The sequence below is a fragment of the Arachis ipaensis genome, chromosome B06 (assembly GCF_000816755.2).
Source record: "Arachis ipaensis cultivar K30076 chromosome B06, Araip1.1, whole genome shotgun sequence".
Lineage (NCBI taxonomy): Eukaryota > Viridiplantae > Streptophyta > Magnoliopsida > Fabales > Fabaceae > Arachis > Arachis ipaensis.
The window spans coordinates 3588340-3607256 of NC_029790.2; the positions used below are offsets into that span (position 1 = coordinate 3588340).

The 18917-nt window shown below is 36.2% G+C and overlaps 5 protein-coding genes across 10 annotated transcripts; 1 reads left to right on the top strand and 4 right to left on the bottom strand.

Annotated features, from left to right (window-relative positions):
- On the bottom strand, window positions 309–2858 carry LOC107645410. Its single transcript, XM_016349423.2, has 2 exons — window positions 1407–2858; window positions 309–1228 (listed from the first exon to the last, which is right to left on the bottom strand). Exons 1-2 carry the CDS (start codon window positions 2418–2420, stop codon window positions 1175–1177), a joined length of 1068 nt encoding a protein of 355 aa, XP_016204909.1. The 5' UTR covers window positions 2421–2858; the 3' UTR covers window positions 309–1174.
- LOC107645408 lies at window positions 3135–5544 on the top strand. The gene is made up of 2 exons (XM_016349420.2): window positions 3135–3540; window positions 3673–5544. The coding sequence occupies exons 1-2, from the start codon at window positions 3420–3422 to the stop codon at window positions 5151–5153; spliced, it is 1602 nt and encodes a 533-aa protein (XP_016204906.1). The 5' UTR covers window positions 3135–3419; the 3' UTR covers window positions 5154–5544.
- LOC107645409 (metal tolerance protein C2) lies at window positions 5336–10286 on the bottom strand. 3 transcript variants are annotated; one of them, XM_016349421.2, is made up of 11 exons: window positions 10143–10286; window positions 8142–8596; window positions 7928–8036; window positions 7275–7314; window positions 6913–6989; window positions 6726–6814; window positions 6529–6598; window positions 6386–6424; window positions 6103–6253; window positions 5771–5860; window positions 5336–5682 (listed from the first exon to the last, which is right to left on the bottom strand). In XM_016349421.2, the coding sequence occupies exons 2-11, from the start codon at window positions 8515–8517 to the stop codon at window positions 5581–5583; spliced, it is 1143 nt and encodes a 380-aa protein (XP_016204907.1). In that variant the 5' UTR covers window positions 8518–8596; window positions 10143–10286; the 3' UTR covers window positions 5336–5580. The 3 variants fall into 3 exon arrangements, with proteins under 3 accessions (XP_016204907.1, XP_020959406.1, XP_016204908.1); XM_021103747.1 differs by lacking the exons at window positions 7928–8036; window positions 8142–8596; window positions 10143–10286 and adding exons at window positions 9474–9582; window positions 9688–10073; XM_016349422.2 differs by lacking the exons at window positions 7275–7314; window positions 7928–8036; window positions 8142–8596; window positions 10143–10286 and adding exons at window positions 8821–8860; window positions 9474–9582; window positions 9688–10073.
- On the bottom strand, window positions 10894–13843 carry LOC107645415 (nudix hydrolase 23, chloroplastic). Of its 3 annotated transcripts, XM_016349429.2 has the most exons (8): window positions 13381–13831; window positions 12995–13123; window positions 12650–12726; window positions 12333–12468; window positions 12092–12232; window positions 11921–11979; window positions 11438–11502; window positions 10894–11236 (listed from the first exon to the last, which is right to left on the bottom strand). In XM_016349429.2, the coding sequence occupies exons 1-7, from the start codon at window positions 13609–13611 to the stop codon at window positions 11442–11444; spliced, it is 834 nt and encodes a 277-aa protein (XP_016204915.1). In that variant the 5' UTR covers window positions 13612–13831; the 3' UTR covers window positions 10894–11236; window positions 11438–11441. The 3 variants fall into 3 exon arrangements, with proteins under 3 accessions (XP_016204915.1, XP_020959407.1, XP_016204916.1); XM_021103748.1 differs by lacking the exon at window positions 12995–13123 and having other exon boundaries at window positions 13381–13843; XM_016349430.2 differs by lacking the exon at window positions 10894–11236 and having other exon boundaries at window positions 11469–11587; window positions 13381–13837.
- LOC107645416 lies at window positions 14335–17365 on the bottom strand. Of its 2 annotated transcripts, none has more exons than XM_016349432.2 (7): window positions 17077–17365; window positions 16695–16787; window positions 15687–15819; window positions 15070–15358; window positions 14905–14959; window positions 14704–14791; window positions 14335–14603 (listed from the first exon to the last, which is right to left on the bottom strand). In XM_016349432.2, the coding sequence occupies exons 1-6, from the start codon at window positions 17203–17205 to the stop codon at window positions 14717–14719; spliced, it is 774 nt and encodes a 257-aa protein (XP_016204918.1). In that variant the 5' UTR covers window positions 17206–17365; the 3' UTR covers window positions 14335–14603; window positions 14704–14716. The 2 variants fall into 2 exon arrangements, with proteins under 2 accessions (XP_016204918.1, XP_016204919.1); XM_016349433.2 differs by having other exon boundaries at window positions 14335–14607.

Genomic DNA, 18917 nt, shown 5'->3' on the forward strand with positions numbered 1-18917 from the left:
CTAATATTAAATTAGTTTAATCATTTATATTATAATGAGTTAAAACTTTTATGTTCGTGATTAGCAAGTTAAAAACCTAGCTAACAAATACGGTGCAAAATAAAATCCTATAACATTTGACACAAATTTATTATTGATGATTATGAATATTTAAAAGAATCTATTTGTGTGTACTACTATTTCGTCTACTTCCTCTATAAAAATTTTGACACACATTTTAATGTTTTATCGAATGATATAATTTTATTGGTATTAATTTTTATTCTTTATAAATTATGTATACACTTTATTCCACTCCTCTTTATGACTTTTTTTTCTGTGATGATTGTTGTACATTACCCTTGTACTATACATAATTCAGTAAGAAATGATACAAAAACAAGAGTATGAAAGATTGGCAACCCAGTAGTTAACATAGGACATGAATTCATAAAAGCATAGTGGTTTTAATTTCTGGAGGAATTAAAAGGAAAAATGTAATTTTGTTAGTGGAATTTGTGTTTGTATGTTTTGTCCTCAGAAAAACAAAGGAAGAGTAATGTGTTGTAATTAGTGGACAATAGAAAAGGCAATGGGCATGGTGTGGTGTGGTGTGGTGGGGTGGGCACTGTCATTTTGCACTTTGTTTGATTCATTCATTCTCCGTTTCAACCTCCACTAGTAGAAGTAGTACTATTCTCTCTTATTACACCCACTACTGTTTTTATCAGATCAATCCAACCGAATTTGGACTATTATATATGTGAATCCATTTTCACCTGCCCTAAAACTTGCTTCCAATTTCACAAAATAAAAGTCTTTTGTCTTGGCCCCTATTTATAGGGGGGTAGGGCACTACACTACTACCTCCTTCAAGTACTATCAGACCAAATAAAAGGGATTAATGTCTCGTACAACATTAGAATCCCATTAACCTAACCTTATCATCACCGCTAGAATTTAATGTCCTTTGTTTCTGTAGCCAGAGTTTTCAAACTTGCGTTCATTAAATTTGGGTTCACACTAGAATTAATAGGCGTAATTAAATTCACAAAATCCAAATTAAATTCACTATATTGGTATATATTATGAACATAGTGAAGTGTGCAATTATTTTCATTTTATATCTATGTGCTTCAAAAACCTTACTGTATATATGTATACATATCCACATGGCTGTGCTAATAAATAATTATTAAAGGCAACATGACAGGAACTTCTTCCAACCAGATGAGCCGCTATCTCTTCCCTGCAAAGAGTTTAAACACACACCATTAATTATATGTATATCATGTGTTTAATTATGGGTGAAAATTCAGATGCAGTCGAATTATCTAACGGCTCTCAGATATCAACTTCTCCTCAAGTCGACTTCACCTGAGTTTTCACCTTAATTAATTATTAAAGGATCGTTAAAATATACATACCGAGTGTGAAGGTTTATGATTGGTTTTAGGAGTGGGCAATAATCTTTGCTTAGAGTTTTGATTCATTACCATCACCACTTTATGATTTGCTTCACCAAGTTCTTCAAAAACTGCTGAGTTCAACTTAACACTCTTATCCCCTTCGCTCCTCTCTGCAACAACGCTTAGATGATTCTTATTACTTTTCTGATCATCACCGTCTTTCTTCGCGTTCAAATCTATCGAAAAATATGCCTCGCTGAATTGGCGACTCGGCGTGGATTTATCTCTCAACGGTGTTCTTTCTTCCAAATACGCTCTGAAATCACGACCTCGTGATGGACTTGGACTACCAACAACTTTTCCTTGTTGGATCTGCGTGGCAACCAAACGCATGATCTCATACACCATGCCGCCGCCGTGGTGGGCGGTGAACTGCGTCATCAAAGCGTTGGCCTGAGTGAAAGAAGGATGCTCAACCGACTGCGGTTCGATGTTCTGAACAGCGCAGGCGATGTGCGAGTCGAACTCGCACATCCTGCATCTGTATAGCCAACCAATGTTGTAGGTTGACTTGGTGCACAAGTCACAGAAGAAGTCATAGGGAGGCATGAATTCGAGCTCCATTCTGTGAGGGTGCGGCGAGATGGCCACGGACAGCGGCAGCGCCAGGCAGAAGGCGTGGAAGAATACGCTGCTGCATTCGGCGCAGTGGTAGGTGAATCCGGTGACGTGGTGGCCGCACGCGGCGCATCTTAGGGTTGCTCTGGTGGCCGGTGAGGATGGTATGACGATGAGGACTAGATCGTGTTTGGAATGGGATGGATGCTTTGTTATCAGTGGCATCTTGAAGCATGCATAGTGGAGAGAGAAGTTGCAGGGTTCGCAATGGTAGTAGGATTCACCATTCATGAAACTTAGCTTGCAGCCAAAGCATGTTACATTGTTATTATTGTTTAATTCTGTGGTGAATTCCAATGGATGTGGATGACTAAAGTGGACAACGCTTGGGTCTTTGCGCATTATTGATCCCATTTCTTGTTCAGTTAATTCAACTTGTATTGTATGTGTGTTTATATTGGTTGGTTTGCCTTGATTTTCTTTGGTGGAATGATTCACAGTTCAAATTGGAAGCTAGCTGTTACCCTTCCATTTGTCTCATCTCTTCATCATCATGCATCACATGATGCTCTTTGGATATGTCAAACACAACAACTTCTATATGTTTAGTATCATTATTATAAAATGGAGGTAATATATATACCTAAAATTATTCTTGGTGTTTAATTTGTTGGGGGGCACGTGGTTGATACTTGGTATATATTCGGAGATTCTGAAGAAAACATTGGAAGGGAAGGAATTATGAATATTTGCGTGATGAACAAAGCAGGTAGGGTTGTGTTTTGTTTAGTTCTATACAAACAAATTAAATATCCACACATATATTTTAGCCGGCAAAATGCGATGCATGCATCTTTTGCTGCTATTCACCAAACGGCAATGGAATTTTGCATTTGACCTGGCCTTCTTTTTTGCACATTAGAAAACAACATATTGCTTACTAGTTTTCAACATATTGCACACAAAAGACTATTAATATGAAGAATAAATGGGTGCTTAGCATTGCGTGCAAGTTCTGGTCATACCCGTATTTTTAGGAAAACACTTAAGTTATAAAATATATATAATGTGAGATATTATATCTAACCCATATTATATTAATCATTAGATTTTTAATTGAGTATCCAAAAAGGTTGCCAAAAGAAAAGAACTTTCCCTTCCTTTTGTAGAAAAGTAAATCCTATTCTGCATTGGATAAACAAAGAATAATAAGCATACCACATCAATTCCTTCTTTGATGTCTTTCTTCACGTGAAGTAAACTTGATGCCTAATTAACAGTAACCAAATACTCAAGAATCGAATTTGGAAAATGACCAAAAATAAAAACACTACTCTTATTTATATCCCTTGTCTCCCTCAGTTCAAAGAATTCCAAACTTGTGCATTTTGCTATTGAAACTATCAAACAAACATGGATCAAAAGATTGAGCATTTCAGCCATGTGCACCCATTGCTATTGAAAGAGGATCACAAGAATGAAGATGATGGGGTGAAACTAGTTTCTTGCTCAGCCTGTGAGAACCAGATTTCAGGTCCTTCCTATTCTTGTAAAGAATGCAACTACATTATTCACAAATCATGCATAGAACTTCCACTCAAATTGAAGCATCCCTTGCACCCTCAACACCCTCTCACACTCCTTTCAACTCCACCTTATGATGCAGGGTACTTTTGTGATGCATGCAGAGGAACCTTCAACAATGGATTTGTCTACCATTGCTCTCTTTGCACCTATGATCTTGACATATCATGTGCTTCTACATGGCACCCTGATGATGGCCATGTTCATGCCTTCATTTCCTTGAATAGTTTGCAGCCATTTGTTTGTTATGCTTGTGGAGACGAGGCTGGCGAGGGCTCGGCCTCCTTTTGCACTGCTTGCCAGATTTGGGTTCATTGCAGCTGTGCTGAATTGCCTCATACCATCATAAAACATTTCCATCATCATCCTTTGCAGCTCACCTATTCGCTTAATCGTGTTTACGGATTCAGGGATGACATAACTTGTGGTGTATGTCATGGAACAATGAGTTCAGGATTTGCAGGTTATTATTGTTCAGATTGCAGATTTCCAATGCATTTGAAGTGTCCAGCAAAACAAGAAGAGGATTTTGAGTCTGATACTGAGGAAGAAAAGGATCATGAAGATGAGACGCTTGCTCTTGATAAGGACAAAGAATCCAATGTTGATTTTGGACATAACCATTTGTTAACATTGATAGAGGAACTGGGTTTGGAATTTGCTGATAAACTCTGTGATGGGTGTGTACAAGCCATCACTGCACCACCATTGTATTCTTGTTCAGAGAATTGTGGTTTCCTTCTTCATAAGAGCTGTGCTGATTTGCCTAGAACGAAGCAGCACCGGTTTCATCCTCATCCTTTGACTCTTCATTCTAAGGCACCTTCTTATGATGGCATTTATAGGTGTGATAGCTGCAAATCATTGAGCAATGGCTTCGTGTATCGCTGCGACGAGTGTCAGTTCGACCTTGATGTTCGTTGTGGCACCCTTGAGGACAAAGTTAAGCATGAAAGCCATAAGCATCCTCTTTCCGTAGAGAAGACAAACATTGCAAGGGAATGCAAATGTTGTCACTCTCCATCAAAATATGTGCTTGTATGTGATGTTTGTGATGATTTTGCCATTGATTGTGGGTGTGCTAATCTACCCTCTAAGATTTGGAACATGTGTGACAAACATGTTCTGAATCTAATCTACTATGGTCAAGGTAAATTGATAGAATGCAATAACTGTGGCATTTGCAGAGAAAAAATATCTCCAAAGAAATGGTGGTACTATTGTGAAGAATGTGATTTTGGTGCTCATCCTTCTTGTGTAGTTGACAAGTCTTTTAGTAGTGTCAAATTTGGAGGCACTTTCCAATATGATGCACACTCTCACCCGCTTGCATTGGTTGAAGAAACTGGGAAGCACCCTCCTCCTCCATGTGAAGCTTGTGGTGAAGGCTGCAAAGGTTGGACACTTGAATGTGAGCAATGCAAATGCTACTTCCACAGAGAGGGGAAATGTTTCTGGGAGCAGCTTAAGAAGAGTTCACAGTACTCGACACTGTCTAGAACGATGAGGCATAAATTTGCAGCAAATGTGTTGGCTGCCACTCCCAATGTAACTGATAAATGAGAGACTAATAATTTCAAATGATTTAGCTTTTATTCCTATCCTATAGTATTCTGTGTATTATGTGTGATTAAACTATATACATAAATTCTTTATTTATAATGATCAATACCTTGTTCGTGCAACTCTTTATGCATTAATATTTGTTCATGTACATATTGTTAAAATAAGTGTTATTAAATGAGTTCCGCCAATTACTTTTTCCATTGTTAACCATTACTAAAAATTTTGCAATTTGCATCCATATATTTCTGTTTAGCTTTGGCAGGGAATAAAGTACTGCTAAAAATCAACTATCAACTATAAACTATTCCCTAATAAAAATCATACTTGCATCCCTTCCCCAGTAAACAAACAATGAACTTTGATGTGTATCCTCTGCAATAAACCATTAGCAAAATAAAATTTGAAGACAAGAAAACAAGAAGTGTCAAGTATGATCGGTCTGCACGGTGAGGTCCTGCACACCCAAATCATGGTATAGACCATGCACAAATTCAAGGATTGGCCGATCATCAATCCCTTTCTTCACCTGTCACCATCATCCACTAAAACTCAGTATCTACATTTAGTTAGTTATCCTGTCAAGAAAACACATTAGAGAACAACGAATCAATTACCTGAATTGACAATGAACCAACAACATGACCTGGCACCAATTCCCAAAAACGCGCCTGGGAGACTTCCAGAACATCTTCCTGAGCAGTAATCTAACCAAAATAAAGTATTCTTAGAAGCGAAACATTGACTCGTGAAGCAACATGTCGAAAGGAGAAGCAAACACAAGACTGAAGCGAGCAAATTTCAACCAAACACCAAAACACAAACATCCTTATAGCTGATTAGAACAATAACTTTGCGAAGTATTAAGTACAAACATGTGGGATATGCATATGCCCAAGTCAGATGGGAGCATTGGGCAAAGCACATTTATCGCAAGTAAAGTAATAACCTGTCTCAAGCATTTGCTCAAAGCAGTTTTCGGAATGCTGGGAGATGCCATTTGTAGCAAGACACCGCCAGTTGCCCTAAAGAGTGGAAGAACAATCGTAAACACAGCAGCAGCAACAAGTCCCAAACACAATACTTCTGCATTCTGAACCCTGTGAAGGAGACAAAAACAAGTAAAATTACAGGATCTCAAGTACTATGATTAGGAAAATCTCAAGCTCTTAATGCTTATTTTCATTCCATCCTCTCAAGATTGTAGTAACATAAAACGAAACAGTACTTACCCAATTGACAATAACCATGATGCCAATATCAGACCTGCACTGAGAAACCATTGAAGTATATAAGCTTGATTTGAATTTATAATGAGGAAAGGAAAAGCATTAACAATTTTGTGTTGCTATATTTCACATGCAAGAATATCTACCTGCGAATGGAATCTGCAAGAACATGTAGGCAAACTGAATGGTTATTCATATCTTCAGCATTTCTGTAAGCTGGAAGACAGATTCGAGAAGAATCAGATAAAGATTCAAGGTTCGAAAGGAATCCATGCATGAACATCCATACAAAATGATGAAAGGTTACATCAAGAAAATGTTAAACATTCAAGGAAATACTAACCAAGATTAATCCGAGCATAGTTCCGAAAGAACCACACACCGATAAGATTCACAATTAAATTGGTAACCGCAGAAACAATTAAGTAATGCCTGCAAACAAAACATGGTCAGCATAAAATCGTCAGGGAGAAAAAAAATAAAAAAAAGCGTCCCCAGATACAGAGAAAAAGGCAAGCAGTGTGACTTACTTGTGCTCTGATTCATCTTGTATGAATGCATGGAGTGCTTCAACTGCTAGGGAGAATGACATAAACAAAAGAAACAGCTGTCTACACAAGCAGCAGAAAATGAAAATTGAATATGTTAGTGCATATGACAATATTTCCTTTTACCATGCAAAACTATCTAGCATCTTATATTAGTGAGGGTTAAACTGGGTCTCAACTCAACAAGACTATATTAGGAGGCAAAAGGTTGTTGAAAAATGGTCATCACTTTTGTTACATGAGGATCATTCTGTAAATTAATGATAGCATCAGGCAACCAATTAACTATAATGCAAAGGAAACAACTGCATAAGACAGCAGTAATGGAAATGGGGAATACTTACGGCATTGGTGAATGCAGACAAAACTTCTAGCCTTTTATATCTGAAATGAATGCACCACATTAGTTATGCTCATAATTAGGTATTTGAAATTTGAAATTATTAACCAAGAAAGTAAATAAGAGTTCAAATAATGTGTAACACACAGACAAAGTTCCAGTTATGAGTGAATCCACCATTAATTAACTGTTGGACAAATACATAATCTTGCATGATGCAAGCACAGACAAGAAGACACATGGGATAAATTTTTAATAGTGCATGAGATGCATTACAGGCACACCTAGACACATGGCCATGAAAAACTTCAAAGTCCAACAGATGTCAGTATAACCACAGCCATCTTCAACAAATCCATCTCTTTGTTGTCCAAAAATAGTTTAAAACTCCAACTCTAACATTATATGAGAACTAGCTCATGGTATAAAATTAAGAATAACTATGTTCATGAAAAGATAAACACATCACTCAAATGTTTCACAATGCACAACTTTGTCATACAAATTCAAACATACCTTACTAATTCTACAAAGTGAATGTTTGATACTACCAAGAGTTTTTCTATTTTTCCTTTTGCTCTTTACCAATGTGAAGAACATACTTCACAGTTTACACACGAAAATACTCACACACTACATAATGAAGGATGTATTTACCCATAAGTATATTCTCGATCAGGTTTGTTCCTTGATGCAGCCATAACAAATAGAGAAAATGTCAAAAGACCACATCCAAAAGTCAAATGAAACGCATCAGACACCAGACCTGAAAAAAAAAAATAAAGGAACCGAGGGTCCAACTTTAACAAAATTGAGCTCTGCATAAAATCATATATCATAAAATCTCACAAAAACTCACACAGAATCTTACCAACACGGCCAGTGAAGAGGCCAAAGAGCAACTCAACAGTAGAGTAGGCCACATTCAAAGAGATCATCAAAAAGAGTCTCTTCATGTACCTATGACCAGACCTAATATTCCTAAACACACCAAAAACGAAGGAAGGAAAAGACGATCTTTCCGTGGACCCAGTGAGCTTGTCGTAACGGTGCACCGGGTTGGGAATGTCTATGCTGGAATCAGTTCGGGACAAAAAAGGTCTCCCCGAATCGACGGCAATCGGCGTATGAGGCTGCTGCTGCTGTTGGAACGAAGTTTGCCGCGAAAACGCGAACCTTCGATCGCTGCCGGTACCGAACCCGAAATCGCCGTTCATGGAGCTCCGTGGTGAGTCTCGAGCTTCCATCTTCGGGTCCCAGAAACGAAACCGGATAAAGATCCGAACTTCGGAGTTTGGAGGAAAAGATACTGATTCTGAATCAGCTTTTTACCATGCAAAACTATCTAGCATCTTATATTAGTGAGGGTTAAACTGGGTCTCAACTCAACAAGACTATATTAGGAGGCAAAAGGTTGTTGAAAAATGGTCATCACTTTTGTTACATGAGGATCATTCTGTAAATTAATGATAGCATCAGGCAACCAATTAACTATAATGCAAAGGAAACAACTGCATAAGACAGCAGTAATGGAAATGGGGAATACTTACGGCATTGGTGAATGCAGACAAAACTTCTAGCCTTTTATATCTGAAATGAATGCACCACATTAGTTATGCTCATAATTAGGTATTTGAAATTTGAAATTATTAACCAAGAAAGTAAATAAGAGTTCAAATAATGTGTAACACACAGACAAAGTTCCAGTTATGAGTGAATCCACCATTAATTAACTGTTGGACAAATACATAATCTTGCATGATGCAAGCACAGACAAGAAGACACATGGGATAAATTTTTAATAGTGCATGAGATGCATTACAGGCACACCTAGACACATGGCCATGAAAAACTTCAAAGTCCAACAGATGTCAGTATAACCACAGCCATCTTCAACAAATCCATCTCTTTGTTGTCCAAAAATAGTTTAAAACTCCAACTCTAACATTATATGAGAACTAGCTCATGGTATAAAATTAAGAATAACTATGTTCATGAAAAGATAAACACATCACTCAAATGTTTCACAATGCACAACTTTGTCATACAAATTCAAACATACCTTACTAATTCTACAAAGTGAATGTTTGATACTACCAAGAGTTTTTCTATTTTTCCTTTTGCTCTTTACCAATGTGAAGAACATACTTCACAGTTTACACACGAAAATACTCACACACTACATAATGAAGGATGTATTTACCCATAAGTATATTCTCGATCAGGTTTGTTCCTTGATGCAGCCATAACAAATAGAGAAAATGTCAAAAGACCACATCCAAAAGTCAAATGAAACGCATCAGACACCAGACCTGAAAAAAAAAAATAAAGGAACCGAGGGTCCAACTTTAACAAAATTGAGCTCTGCATAAAATCATATATCATAAAATCTCACAAAAACTCACACAGAATCTTACCAACACGGCCAGTGAAGAGGCCAAAGAGCAACTCAACAGTAGAGTAGGCCACATTCAAAGAGATCATCAAAAAGAGTCTCTTCATGTACCTATGACCAGACCTAATATTCCTAAACACACCAAAAACGAAGGAAGGAAAAGACGATCTTTCCGTGGACCCAGTGAGCTTGTCGTAACGGTGCACCGGGTTGGGAATGTCTATGCTGGAATCAGTTCGGGACAAAAAAGGTCTCCCCGAATCGACGGCAATCGGCGTATGAGGCTGCTGCTGCTGTTGGAACGAAGTTTGCCGCGAAAACGCGAACCTTCGATCGCTGCCGGTACCGAACCCGAAATCGCCGTTCATGGAGCTCCGTGGTGAGTCTCGAGCTTCCATCTTCGGGTCCCAGAAATGAAATGGGAAAAAGATCTGAACTTCGGAGTTTGGAAGAAAAAATACAGAGTCTGAATCGGTTGTTTTGTTTCATCTGGTGATGAACAAAGGTAGAGGCTTTCGATCTTTGGGGGAGGCATGTTTGGAAAAACGGGTTTCTTTGTGATTGGGATTAGGGAGAGTTCATTGTTTTTCTTTTTCGTTTTTGCTGGAACTGAACATCACAGATGAATTGAAGCACAAGTCAAAAGTAAACTAAAGAAAATTTCTTTTTTCTATTTATGTTTTATTTATTTTTCAGACTTTCAATGAGGTGCGCAAAAGCCCCACACCGGTGGGATTGAGTTGCAAGTTTATTCTACTCTTACTATAAAAGTTGGCTTGTGTAGCCTTTCCCCTGTGCTGTGGTTTCTTAATCTGGCATCTAATTGGCCTTGTCCATCTCTTAAATTTTCCTTTGATGATTTTGTTACTTCTATTTCTAACTTGGTTGAAAACCAAATGATGAATTTGGATTTATATTTTCTCACGACGGTCGTCTGAGATTTCACTTTGATGTATATAATCCAATGGTTCTGATGGTTTTCAATCTTATTACGATGTATGCTTCAAGAAGAGTTCATTTTGGCCTTTAAAGATGCCAATTGATGTAGGAAGTTTATTTCAGTTTAAGGTCAACTTACCATACCAGCCTCTCTCATACCTAACGTACTAAGTTACTAGCCTATAAAAAGATTCTCTTTAGCAAAAGATTAAGCCATAATTATATTATTTGCTTATTCATGCAGGCTAAAGAATGTAGCTTCAAGAATTGGCTTCTTTGTACAGAGAAATTCTTCGAAAAGAATTTGATTTATCTAAATCAACATGTGTGTTTACAATTCCAATAGAGGTACAATAGTTGTCAATCTTTGTTCTAAAGTACTAGTTAAGGGTGAGCATGATTGCAACTACACATTTTGAGAACATCCCTTGACGAAGTTAAGAGTGATCATGAACTGCAACATTTCTTCCTTACGTTGAAACAGCTGCTCATCATAACAATGGTGGGGTTAAGAGAGTAATTCGGGTAATTTCTGTTCTGTCTGACATAACAAAAACAAAAGTATTGGGCCACTGCAAGAGACAAAGAACACCAGATTTTTCAACTTGCAATCTTCAGATATCCAGAATGTACTGCAACAAACAAAATGATTGATTAAAGCAAGACTGTGGATGTATCATCACTGAATCATGATGAAAGATTTGTAAGAATGATGTAATGCTAGTTGGGTGTTTAGGAGTTAATTATTGACAACAATTAAAATACGTAAAGAAATGTCTGAAAATACATATGATGGTATACAGGGTTTACATGAAATGCCATAGGGAATTTACCTTCTCACAAGTGCATATGATGATCCAATGTATAGGCATGAATATCTGAAGGACTCGTACCGGGCCTAATAACAACCATCGGATTGAAATCAAGCAGCATGATCAAGAATTTCAGAAATATTCCATCAAACAGTTTACACAAGCCTTGTACTACCAAACAAGTAAAGAGCAGTAGTTACATACTACACTTAAGCATACAAGATCATCTTCAAAAGAAAACTCACTGATTTCACGTGTCTGCAAAAAATATGACGATGCATAGCGCAAAGTCATGTAAAGATTGACTAGTTCATTTTGTGCAATTTTGCTAATCATGAGACAACCCAATCCACACAACTAGTTGAGATCCATGTACTTAAGAAGGCCAACATAACTTTATCCAAATGACATTATCATTGCTTTCTAAAATAATATTCTTTCTTCTCTCAAATAAATGATGCATAAGATTCTGAAGGAAACATAGTGTATTTGGGAAGAAAATACCTTTTGTTGATGATGCCATAATGGAATTTAGGTTTTCCAGCCTTAACATCCTCAACATACTGCAGCCACGACCCACGAACAACATGAGATGCACAGTATGAGTGTGCAAAGACCAAAAGAATAAAAAATGAAAGTAAAAGCAGCCCAAGTCTAGAAATATGTGAATCATACCAAACTTAAGGTAACCACCATTGATGAAAAGGATAGAGAATTGATAGGTATTTCATCAACCGGAAATAGTTGGCATTCTGATGATTCTGGACCCGGTGAAAAGTGGGGTGTCTTCAGTTTTGCTAAGAATATCATATAAGTCTGCCTCAAACATGCCATAATCATTATCAAATTCTTAAACTAGAAAAGTGAATATCCATAAATAAATAAATAAGGAGATAAATCAAAGCTTCTGTCTCACTTGACCGATTAAAGGAATATCCAATTGAGCAAACGGAGAAATAACTTCCACATCAGCGTTTGCTTCTTCCCTCGTTTCCCTTATAGCACCTTCCACAGCTGATTCTCCAATTTCCAAATAACCAGCAGGAAGCGTCCTTATTGACACCAAAATATGGAATTGAATTAACATAGCTCCTATGAGATAAGGAAAAAGCTTCATGCTTACAGTGAATGCATTAGCATCTTTAACATACATACATGGTTCTGGGGAAAATCATGTAATATGAATGAGATCAGAATCAATGTAAATAGACTGTTCAAAAATTCCATTCCTACCAAAGGCCATGAGATGGTTGAATATTCCTCTTGCAAAGAAGGACCTTGTTATCATGATCGATGAGGCAACCGACTACCTACTTCGCCAGCCAAAAATTACGTCACATTCATAAGCAAGTAATTAGTGTTTTGCTTTTTTTATGAACGCAATGAATGGAATACGTGCCCGTGTGTATTAAATAATTCTTTTCTGGACATCAGTCAGAGAATTCATTAAAGCAATAAGGCATGCTATATGTATATATCTTAACCTCCATCAACACATCACATCGCCTCCAAAATAAATCCTAAAGCTTATAGTAAGTGACATCAAAAGGAAGCTGATAAGCTAATTCAGGTAGGTACCATTTTTGGATTCTGATAAGCAATCTTCCCACAAAGTGTACAAATGGCTCTCAATTTTTCTTCTCCATCAGGTATATCATGCTTTGTTGGACCACCACACCACTGACAGAACTTGATGTTTCGAACACCCTAAGTTGTTATGCGACAAAGCTAAATCAATTATGAACTATGTAGATACATGCTCTCGCATAAGATCTTAATACTTGTGACTAGTTGCAACAACAACATATCTTGTACAAATGCGAAATGGAATATTATAAAATCAGCTCTGCACCTATCAACCCCTCATCCCAATTCTCTCAAAAGATCCAATCTTTGAAATTTAAATTGACAGAATCTTTAGCATTAGGAAAGGGTAAAAAAAAAAAGCGAGAGAGAAAACTCACAGCAGAATGAAGTAGTGGTGGGGGTGGTGGTGATGATGAAGCGTGAAAGGGAGTGAATCGAAGCCTGCGAGGTCGGGGCGTGGAAGAATCGATGGAAGGGTATGGGATTGGGGAGAATGAGGAAAAGGGTTTGGAATTGAAAGAAGATGAAATAGAAATGAAGGAAAGGGATTGTTTGAGGCTCCAACAACGGAGGGTAACACACCCACGTATCTGAATAGCTTTCAGCATTCTTCTGCTTCTCTCAAAGGATCAAAGGTTCTATTTTGGAACCCACACCATTCAATGTTCTTCTTCTCCTGCTACTACTTCATGCTTCATACATACCAAAGCCTTTTCTCATCTGCTACACTCACGCCAATCCCAAATTTCGGATAAATTTTGTAATTATTTAATTTTATTGAAGGGTTAACAATATAACCATAACCCCCAAACCAACGGTTGGTTGAAGGAATAGTTAGTTGCACTATCGAATCATTACATACACAAAGCAAGATTCGAATTCTAACAACTAGTTGAACTGACGAATAAATTAGTTACTCGACCAACTCAAGCAAGATTCGAATTCTAACTAGTTGAACTGACAAATAAATTAGTCACTCGACCAACTCAAGTTAGTTCTAATCAATGAATTTGTTAGTATCGGATCAATCAAAGTAAAAAAAATAAGCCTGAATATTCAAATGTGGTTATCAATTAAACCCAAAAAAAAAAGTTTTTAGAAGTTTCTCTTTCAACCATAATCCCTCCCTCATTTTGTAGGATTTGACTTTCTTTAAATTATTTTTTCTTTCCCCCCACAAAAATATTCTCTGTTAATAAGTGAAAGACAGAGTAGAACACATTAAATTGTTAATAAAAGAATATTCGCTTTTGCTCCAAGCCACAATTGGATGTCCCCTTCTTAAACGAAGAAAGCATATCGATCAACAAAGGGATGTAACCGTTAGGAGATTTTGAGAATAATATGCTGCTTAATGTAGTACAACAAATATAACTTAAATACATCCGAGAAAAAAATTGTTAATATTATTAATGATACATTTGTAATTGTGAAATAGCATACACATTATTTCCACTATTATCTAATAAAATTAATCAACAAACAAGAGATACAGTGAAAGGAAGCTCCTTGTGTTAAATTAGCATGGTCAAACATACACCAGCTCTCTTGGAGAAAGGCCTCACTGTTGACCACTCAAGTCCTAGGGATTTAAGCTTCTCTGCCTAACATTTGAAAATACAAGAAATTTATCAAAAGAAAACAAATGTTACATGAGGTGAACAGAGAGAATGGAAAATTCTAGAAAAGGAAATACATACATGAGGAGCATCCTTAATCCAAGGCCAGCTTATCACATAAAGACTGATAAGCTGCACTGCAGAGCTTGAATTTCTCCTCTGCTATACCCTACCAATATACAGAATGTAAAATAGATCATGAAATTTGATAGAAAATCTGGAGTAAGGAAAAGAACAAGGAAGGAGTGGGGAATATAATCAGTTGTTAGAGCTTGGCAACACCTTGGAAGAGCCTTGATGACGATCTGGATGCCACTTTAGAGCACATACGCGATACCTGACGACAAAAATGGTAATATCATAAGTAAAAAAAAAAAAAATAAAGTAACTTTGGCCACCTAGCATTTTGGTGAAGGGAAAGGGACAGAAGAAGAATTAAGAACCTACGCATTTTTCACTTCTTCAAGTTTCAGAGGACCAGAAGGACTCAATCCAAGGGCTAATCTATCTGTAGTTAAATCTGAATGTAAACTATCAGACTCGGATGCAGAGTCATAATCGCTTTCACTCCGATGTCTCCAGCTCCAAGATTTCTCATAATTAGAAAAGCGTGCAGACCTCCTCCACTGAGGATTTTCCTCATTGATGAAGGACCAGTAGTGGTATCTATTCCCACCAAAGGTAGAGCGGAAAATGGTTTCAATATCGAAATCATCTTCACAAAAGAATGGATCTCCTAAAGAAATCAAATTTGACTGCATTTAGTAATGACTCCACAATATGCTTTATATCCCATCTGGAATGTTATATTTTATATTAAAAGTAAAAACAGAAATGCTGAAATTCGGTCCTCATTTAAGAAAGCTTATGATGATAGATCAAATCATCAAATCAAATTAATTCATGGTCTCTGGCTCTTTAATCTCTCAAAATTCTACTTGGGCAGACAGTAAGTTTCCCGGACCAGATTTGATTAGAAAAATTTCCACAGAAGGAATCAGCGTACAACTATATGATACATATGGAATATTCTATGACACCATAAGTATTTCAGACACCCTTACTTCTGTATCGATGACTTCCTTGACCGTTATTCCTGTGCTTTCCAGAGGCTCCAGCAGTATATTGCTTTCTAAACCATGACGGCCCCCCACTTGAAGATGGATCATCCTCATCATCAATATCTTGCTTCCACCTCTAAACCATACAGAAAAGAAAGCAACCATAACCACTTTAGATGCAACATTGTAAGAGATACTAATGATAATCATGGAAGATTAGAAGCAAAGGGACCTCCTAGACAGTATCTATGACCAACACAGTTCATACAGAGAAGACCTAAGTAGGTGAATGATAAAAGGTACTAGTAAAGATAAGATGGGGAGGAGAGCTGAGAGCATGAAAGGTCATTCAAATAACCCTAAAATCTGAAGTGCCAACTTTAGTAAAGAGTTCCATAATTAATGTGTATAAACAGAGGCCATCTCATCATTTCACAGCATTTTGAACATTATAACAGTTAAAGGAGATAAAAGGATACATACATAAAAACTTAAGTCACAATCGTATTGCCAGAACTTAAGAATGTCAGAAATCATGTTCATTCTGATAGAAATTTCATTGAAGAAATATAACCTAGAATGGAACAAATGTGAAGGGAAACGATGGGTATTGTATAAATTGTTCCAGTTACCCTTCATAAGTATTATTTCTAGGATGGAAACTCCTCTAAAGTACACAAGTTGGTAAAGTGAGAAAGTAGGGGTGTTAGCACCCTTGGATAATTAAATTCAGTCAAAATAACAAACATAAAACACAATAAAATCAAAGTCCAAAGAAATGCAAATAGAAATGAATAACTGCAGCAAGATTAAAATGAATAAACGATCAAGAGTCTTGTTGAAAACCATATGATCGAGTTATCCGGTTCCAAAATTGACCATCTGTCTCAATTTGTTGTGAAGAATGAGAAAAGCACATACAAATGGACACAGAGATGAATAAGAGAATATCAAGATAAGTTTGTTATCCGTGCATTGAAAAATTGTGCAAGCATGACAAGCATCACGAACCTGAAATAGGAACTCTGCATAATCATTCATACTGCGAATTATTCTTTGCTTTCCATGCATCTTCCTAAACCTTCTCGAGTAATGGTTGCATTTCTGCAATATAACAATTAAGCAATGCTTTCACCCCCTAAATAGAAAAGGCCTAAACAGCAAAATTCAACACCACATTTCTTAATCTTAAAACACAAACAAACACTTTAACATTTTTAAATCAACCGTGTAGATTGCAAAATCTTAAAACTCCAGGATCATTATCATAAAAAAACATTTTGCTTTGTAAGTTGATAGAGAATCAGAAACAAGCGAAAATTAAAAGAGAGTAAATTGGAATTCTAATGGCGAATGAAAGAGTATGACTAAGCGAAGAAAAAGGGAAACTAACAGAATCCCAGGAATTACGCCGTTTGCGTTCCAAGAAGGGAGTGGAATGAAAGAGTGCAGCCCGAAGAGAGAAATGGAGATTGTTGGTGTTAGAGCTCAAGAGTGAGGCTTTCATGGCACCGATGTTCATTGTTTTCGTGGTGGTGGTGGTGATGGTGGTGATGGTGCAAATCGATCTTGAAAGCAATGAACGATGATGCTTTCAAAGGGGCAAACGAACCCAGTAACCCTTCAACAAAAGAAGGGGTTCGGGGATGTCTAATTAACACTCAATATTTTGAAAACGTGTTAGGTTTAAATTTTGCATTCTTTTTTTAAACAACATAATTAAGCTGCAATGCAAGCTTATTTATTTAAAGGATTTAACTAATATTTGGTTCCTAAAATTTTGAGTAAAATCTCAATCTGCTTCTAATTATTTTACAAATTTTTATTCTGTTTTTCAGTGATTGAAAAATGATATTGTGATTTTTTACTATTAATTCTATTAGATATTATGTTTTTATGTTAATATTTTTGTTTAAAACTAACAGATCTTGTCTACATGTATTGTTAATTCAAAATACTGTTGTTTTATTTTTTATTTTTTCTTTTATTAGTGTACTTTATTACTATCTTAAACACTGCTATCACCATCAACACGACTCTATTATCTTCATTTCTCTCAAACTATACCCCTCAATCTCTCACTTTATTATCACCATTTACCTTATTTTTATTTTTACCATGTCTATTTCTGTTTCTAATTCTCAATTTTGTCCTCGACCTATTCTCATAGTCTCACTCATTCTTACAACAATACAATATACTCTAAGATTCATATTTCACTCCGCTTAATTTTTGCAGTCTCTTCTCTCTTTTTTTTCCTCTCCCATTTGTCTCTCTTATTTTTTATAATTTTTTTAATTTTATTAATTTTGGATCTATATTTTAGTTTGTTTAAAAAAATTTAATGTTGCACTGGATGATTTTGTTATTGTTAAAGTTAAGAAATTGTGATATCGTCAATGAGAATAAAGAGTGAAAGACAGAATTAGACATAATAAAGGTGGAGTGAGAAAGGTATGGTGAAAGAAAATGATGGAGGAAGAGGGGATAAGTTTGTGGTAACATTAAAAGATATTAGTGAGGTGCAATAACAAATGTTAGATGATGATGGAGGTGACGAAGTGAGGTAGTGGCAGTTAGGGTGGAGTGAAGAGGTGTGATTGTGATGGGATGAACAACCAATGAAAGAAAAAGAAATAAAAAAGAAGTAAAGCGTTTTGAGATGTGCAAATTGGTAGTGTTCTACTAACTCATCACCAGGTGATTTGTCTCTTTAAATGGTTGCTTGACACATATTGAATTAGCGATATACGTAGATAAGATCCGTTAGATCTAAACGAAGATATTAATAGAAGGAGTATAATACATGACGGAATTAATCGTAAAAGACTGCAATGTTATTTTTCAATCGACGAGGAACAAAATGAGAATTTGTAACATTGTTAAGAAGAGGGTTAGGGGTTTACTCTAAAATTTTTACCGTTTGAAAATAGTTTAAAAAGTTGTAGCATGCAAATTAAAAATGATTTTCATTGAGCAAAAATACTGTAATTATATTTAATAAAATAGTTTTTAAAATTAAAAAAGATCATAATAAACACATATTTTAATTTTGATGCATTGATAGTATAAAATATTTTATATAGTTGTGCAATCATATCTATTTTTTTGATGACCATTTACGTGGTCAATGTGAAAAATAATTATTTTTAGTTATGTGACATTACGTAATTAAATACACGTATAAAATTATTTTATATATTCTCATACAATTTTAAAAATAACAAAAAAACA

Excerpts from the sequence above, each read along its gene's own strand:
- LOC107645416 (XM_016349432.2), bottom strand. The coding sequence starts at position 17,205 with ATGAACATCGGTGCCATGAAAGCCTCACTCTTGAGCTCTAACACCAAC. Across the intron at positions 15,359-15,686 it reads AGGAAGTCATCGATACAGAA|GAGATCCATTCTTTTGTGAA; the intron begins GTAAGGGTGTCT and ends TGATTTCTTTAG. Across the intron at positions 14,960-15,069 it reads CTTGAAGAAGTGAAAAATGC|GTATCGCGTATGTGCTCTAA; the intron begins GTAGGTTCTTAA and ends TTTTGTCGTCAG.
- LOC107645410 (XM_016349423.2), bottom strand. The coding sequence starts at position 2,420 with ATGGGATCAATAATGCGCAAAGACCCAAGCGTTGTCCACTTTAGTCAT. Across the intron at positions 1,229-1,406 it reads ATCATAAACCTTCACACTCG|GGAAGAGATAGCGGCTCATC; the intron begins GTATGTATATTT and ends AACTCTTTGCAG.
- LOC107645408 (XM_016349420.2), top strand. The coding sequence starts at position 3,420 with ATGGATCAAAAGATTGAGCATTTCAGCCATGTGCACCCATTGCTATTG. Across the intron at positions 3,541-3,672 it reads CTGTGAGAACCAGATTTCAG|GGTACTTTTGTGATGCATGC; the intron begins GTCCTTCCTATT and ends CTTATGATGCAG.
- LOC107645409 (XM_016349421.2), bottom strand. The coding sequence starts at position 8,517 with ATGGAAGCTCGAGACTCACCACGGAGCTCCATGAACGGCGATTTCGGG. Across the intron at positions 6,425-6,528 it reads CTTGCAGATTCCATTCGCAG|TGCAGGTCTGATATTGGCAT; the intron begins GTAGATATTCTT and ends ATGGTTTCTCAG. Across the intron at positions 6,254-6,385 it reads TCATGGTTATTGTCAATTGG|GGTTCAGAATGCAGAAGTAT; the intron begins GTAAGTACTGTT and ends TCTCCTTCACAG.
- LOC107645415 (XM_016349429.2), bottom strand. The coding sequence starts at position 13,611 with ATGCTGAAAGCTATTCAGATACGTGGGTGTGTTACCCTCCGTTGTTGG. Across the intron at positions 12,727-12,994 it reads CTTATCAGAATCCAAAAATG|GTAGTCGGTTGCCTCATCGA; the intron begins GTACCTACCTGA and ends CTGGCGAAGTAG. Across the intron at positions 12,233-12,332 it reads ATATTCCTTTAATCGGTCAA|ACTTATATGATATTCTTAGC; the intron begins GTGAGACAGAAG and ends TGTTTGAGGCAG.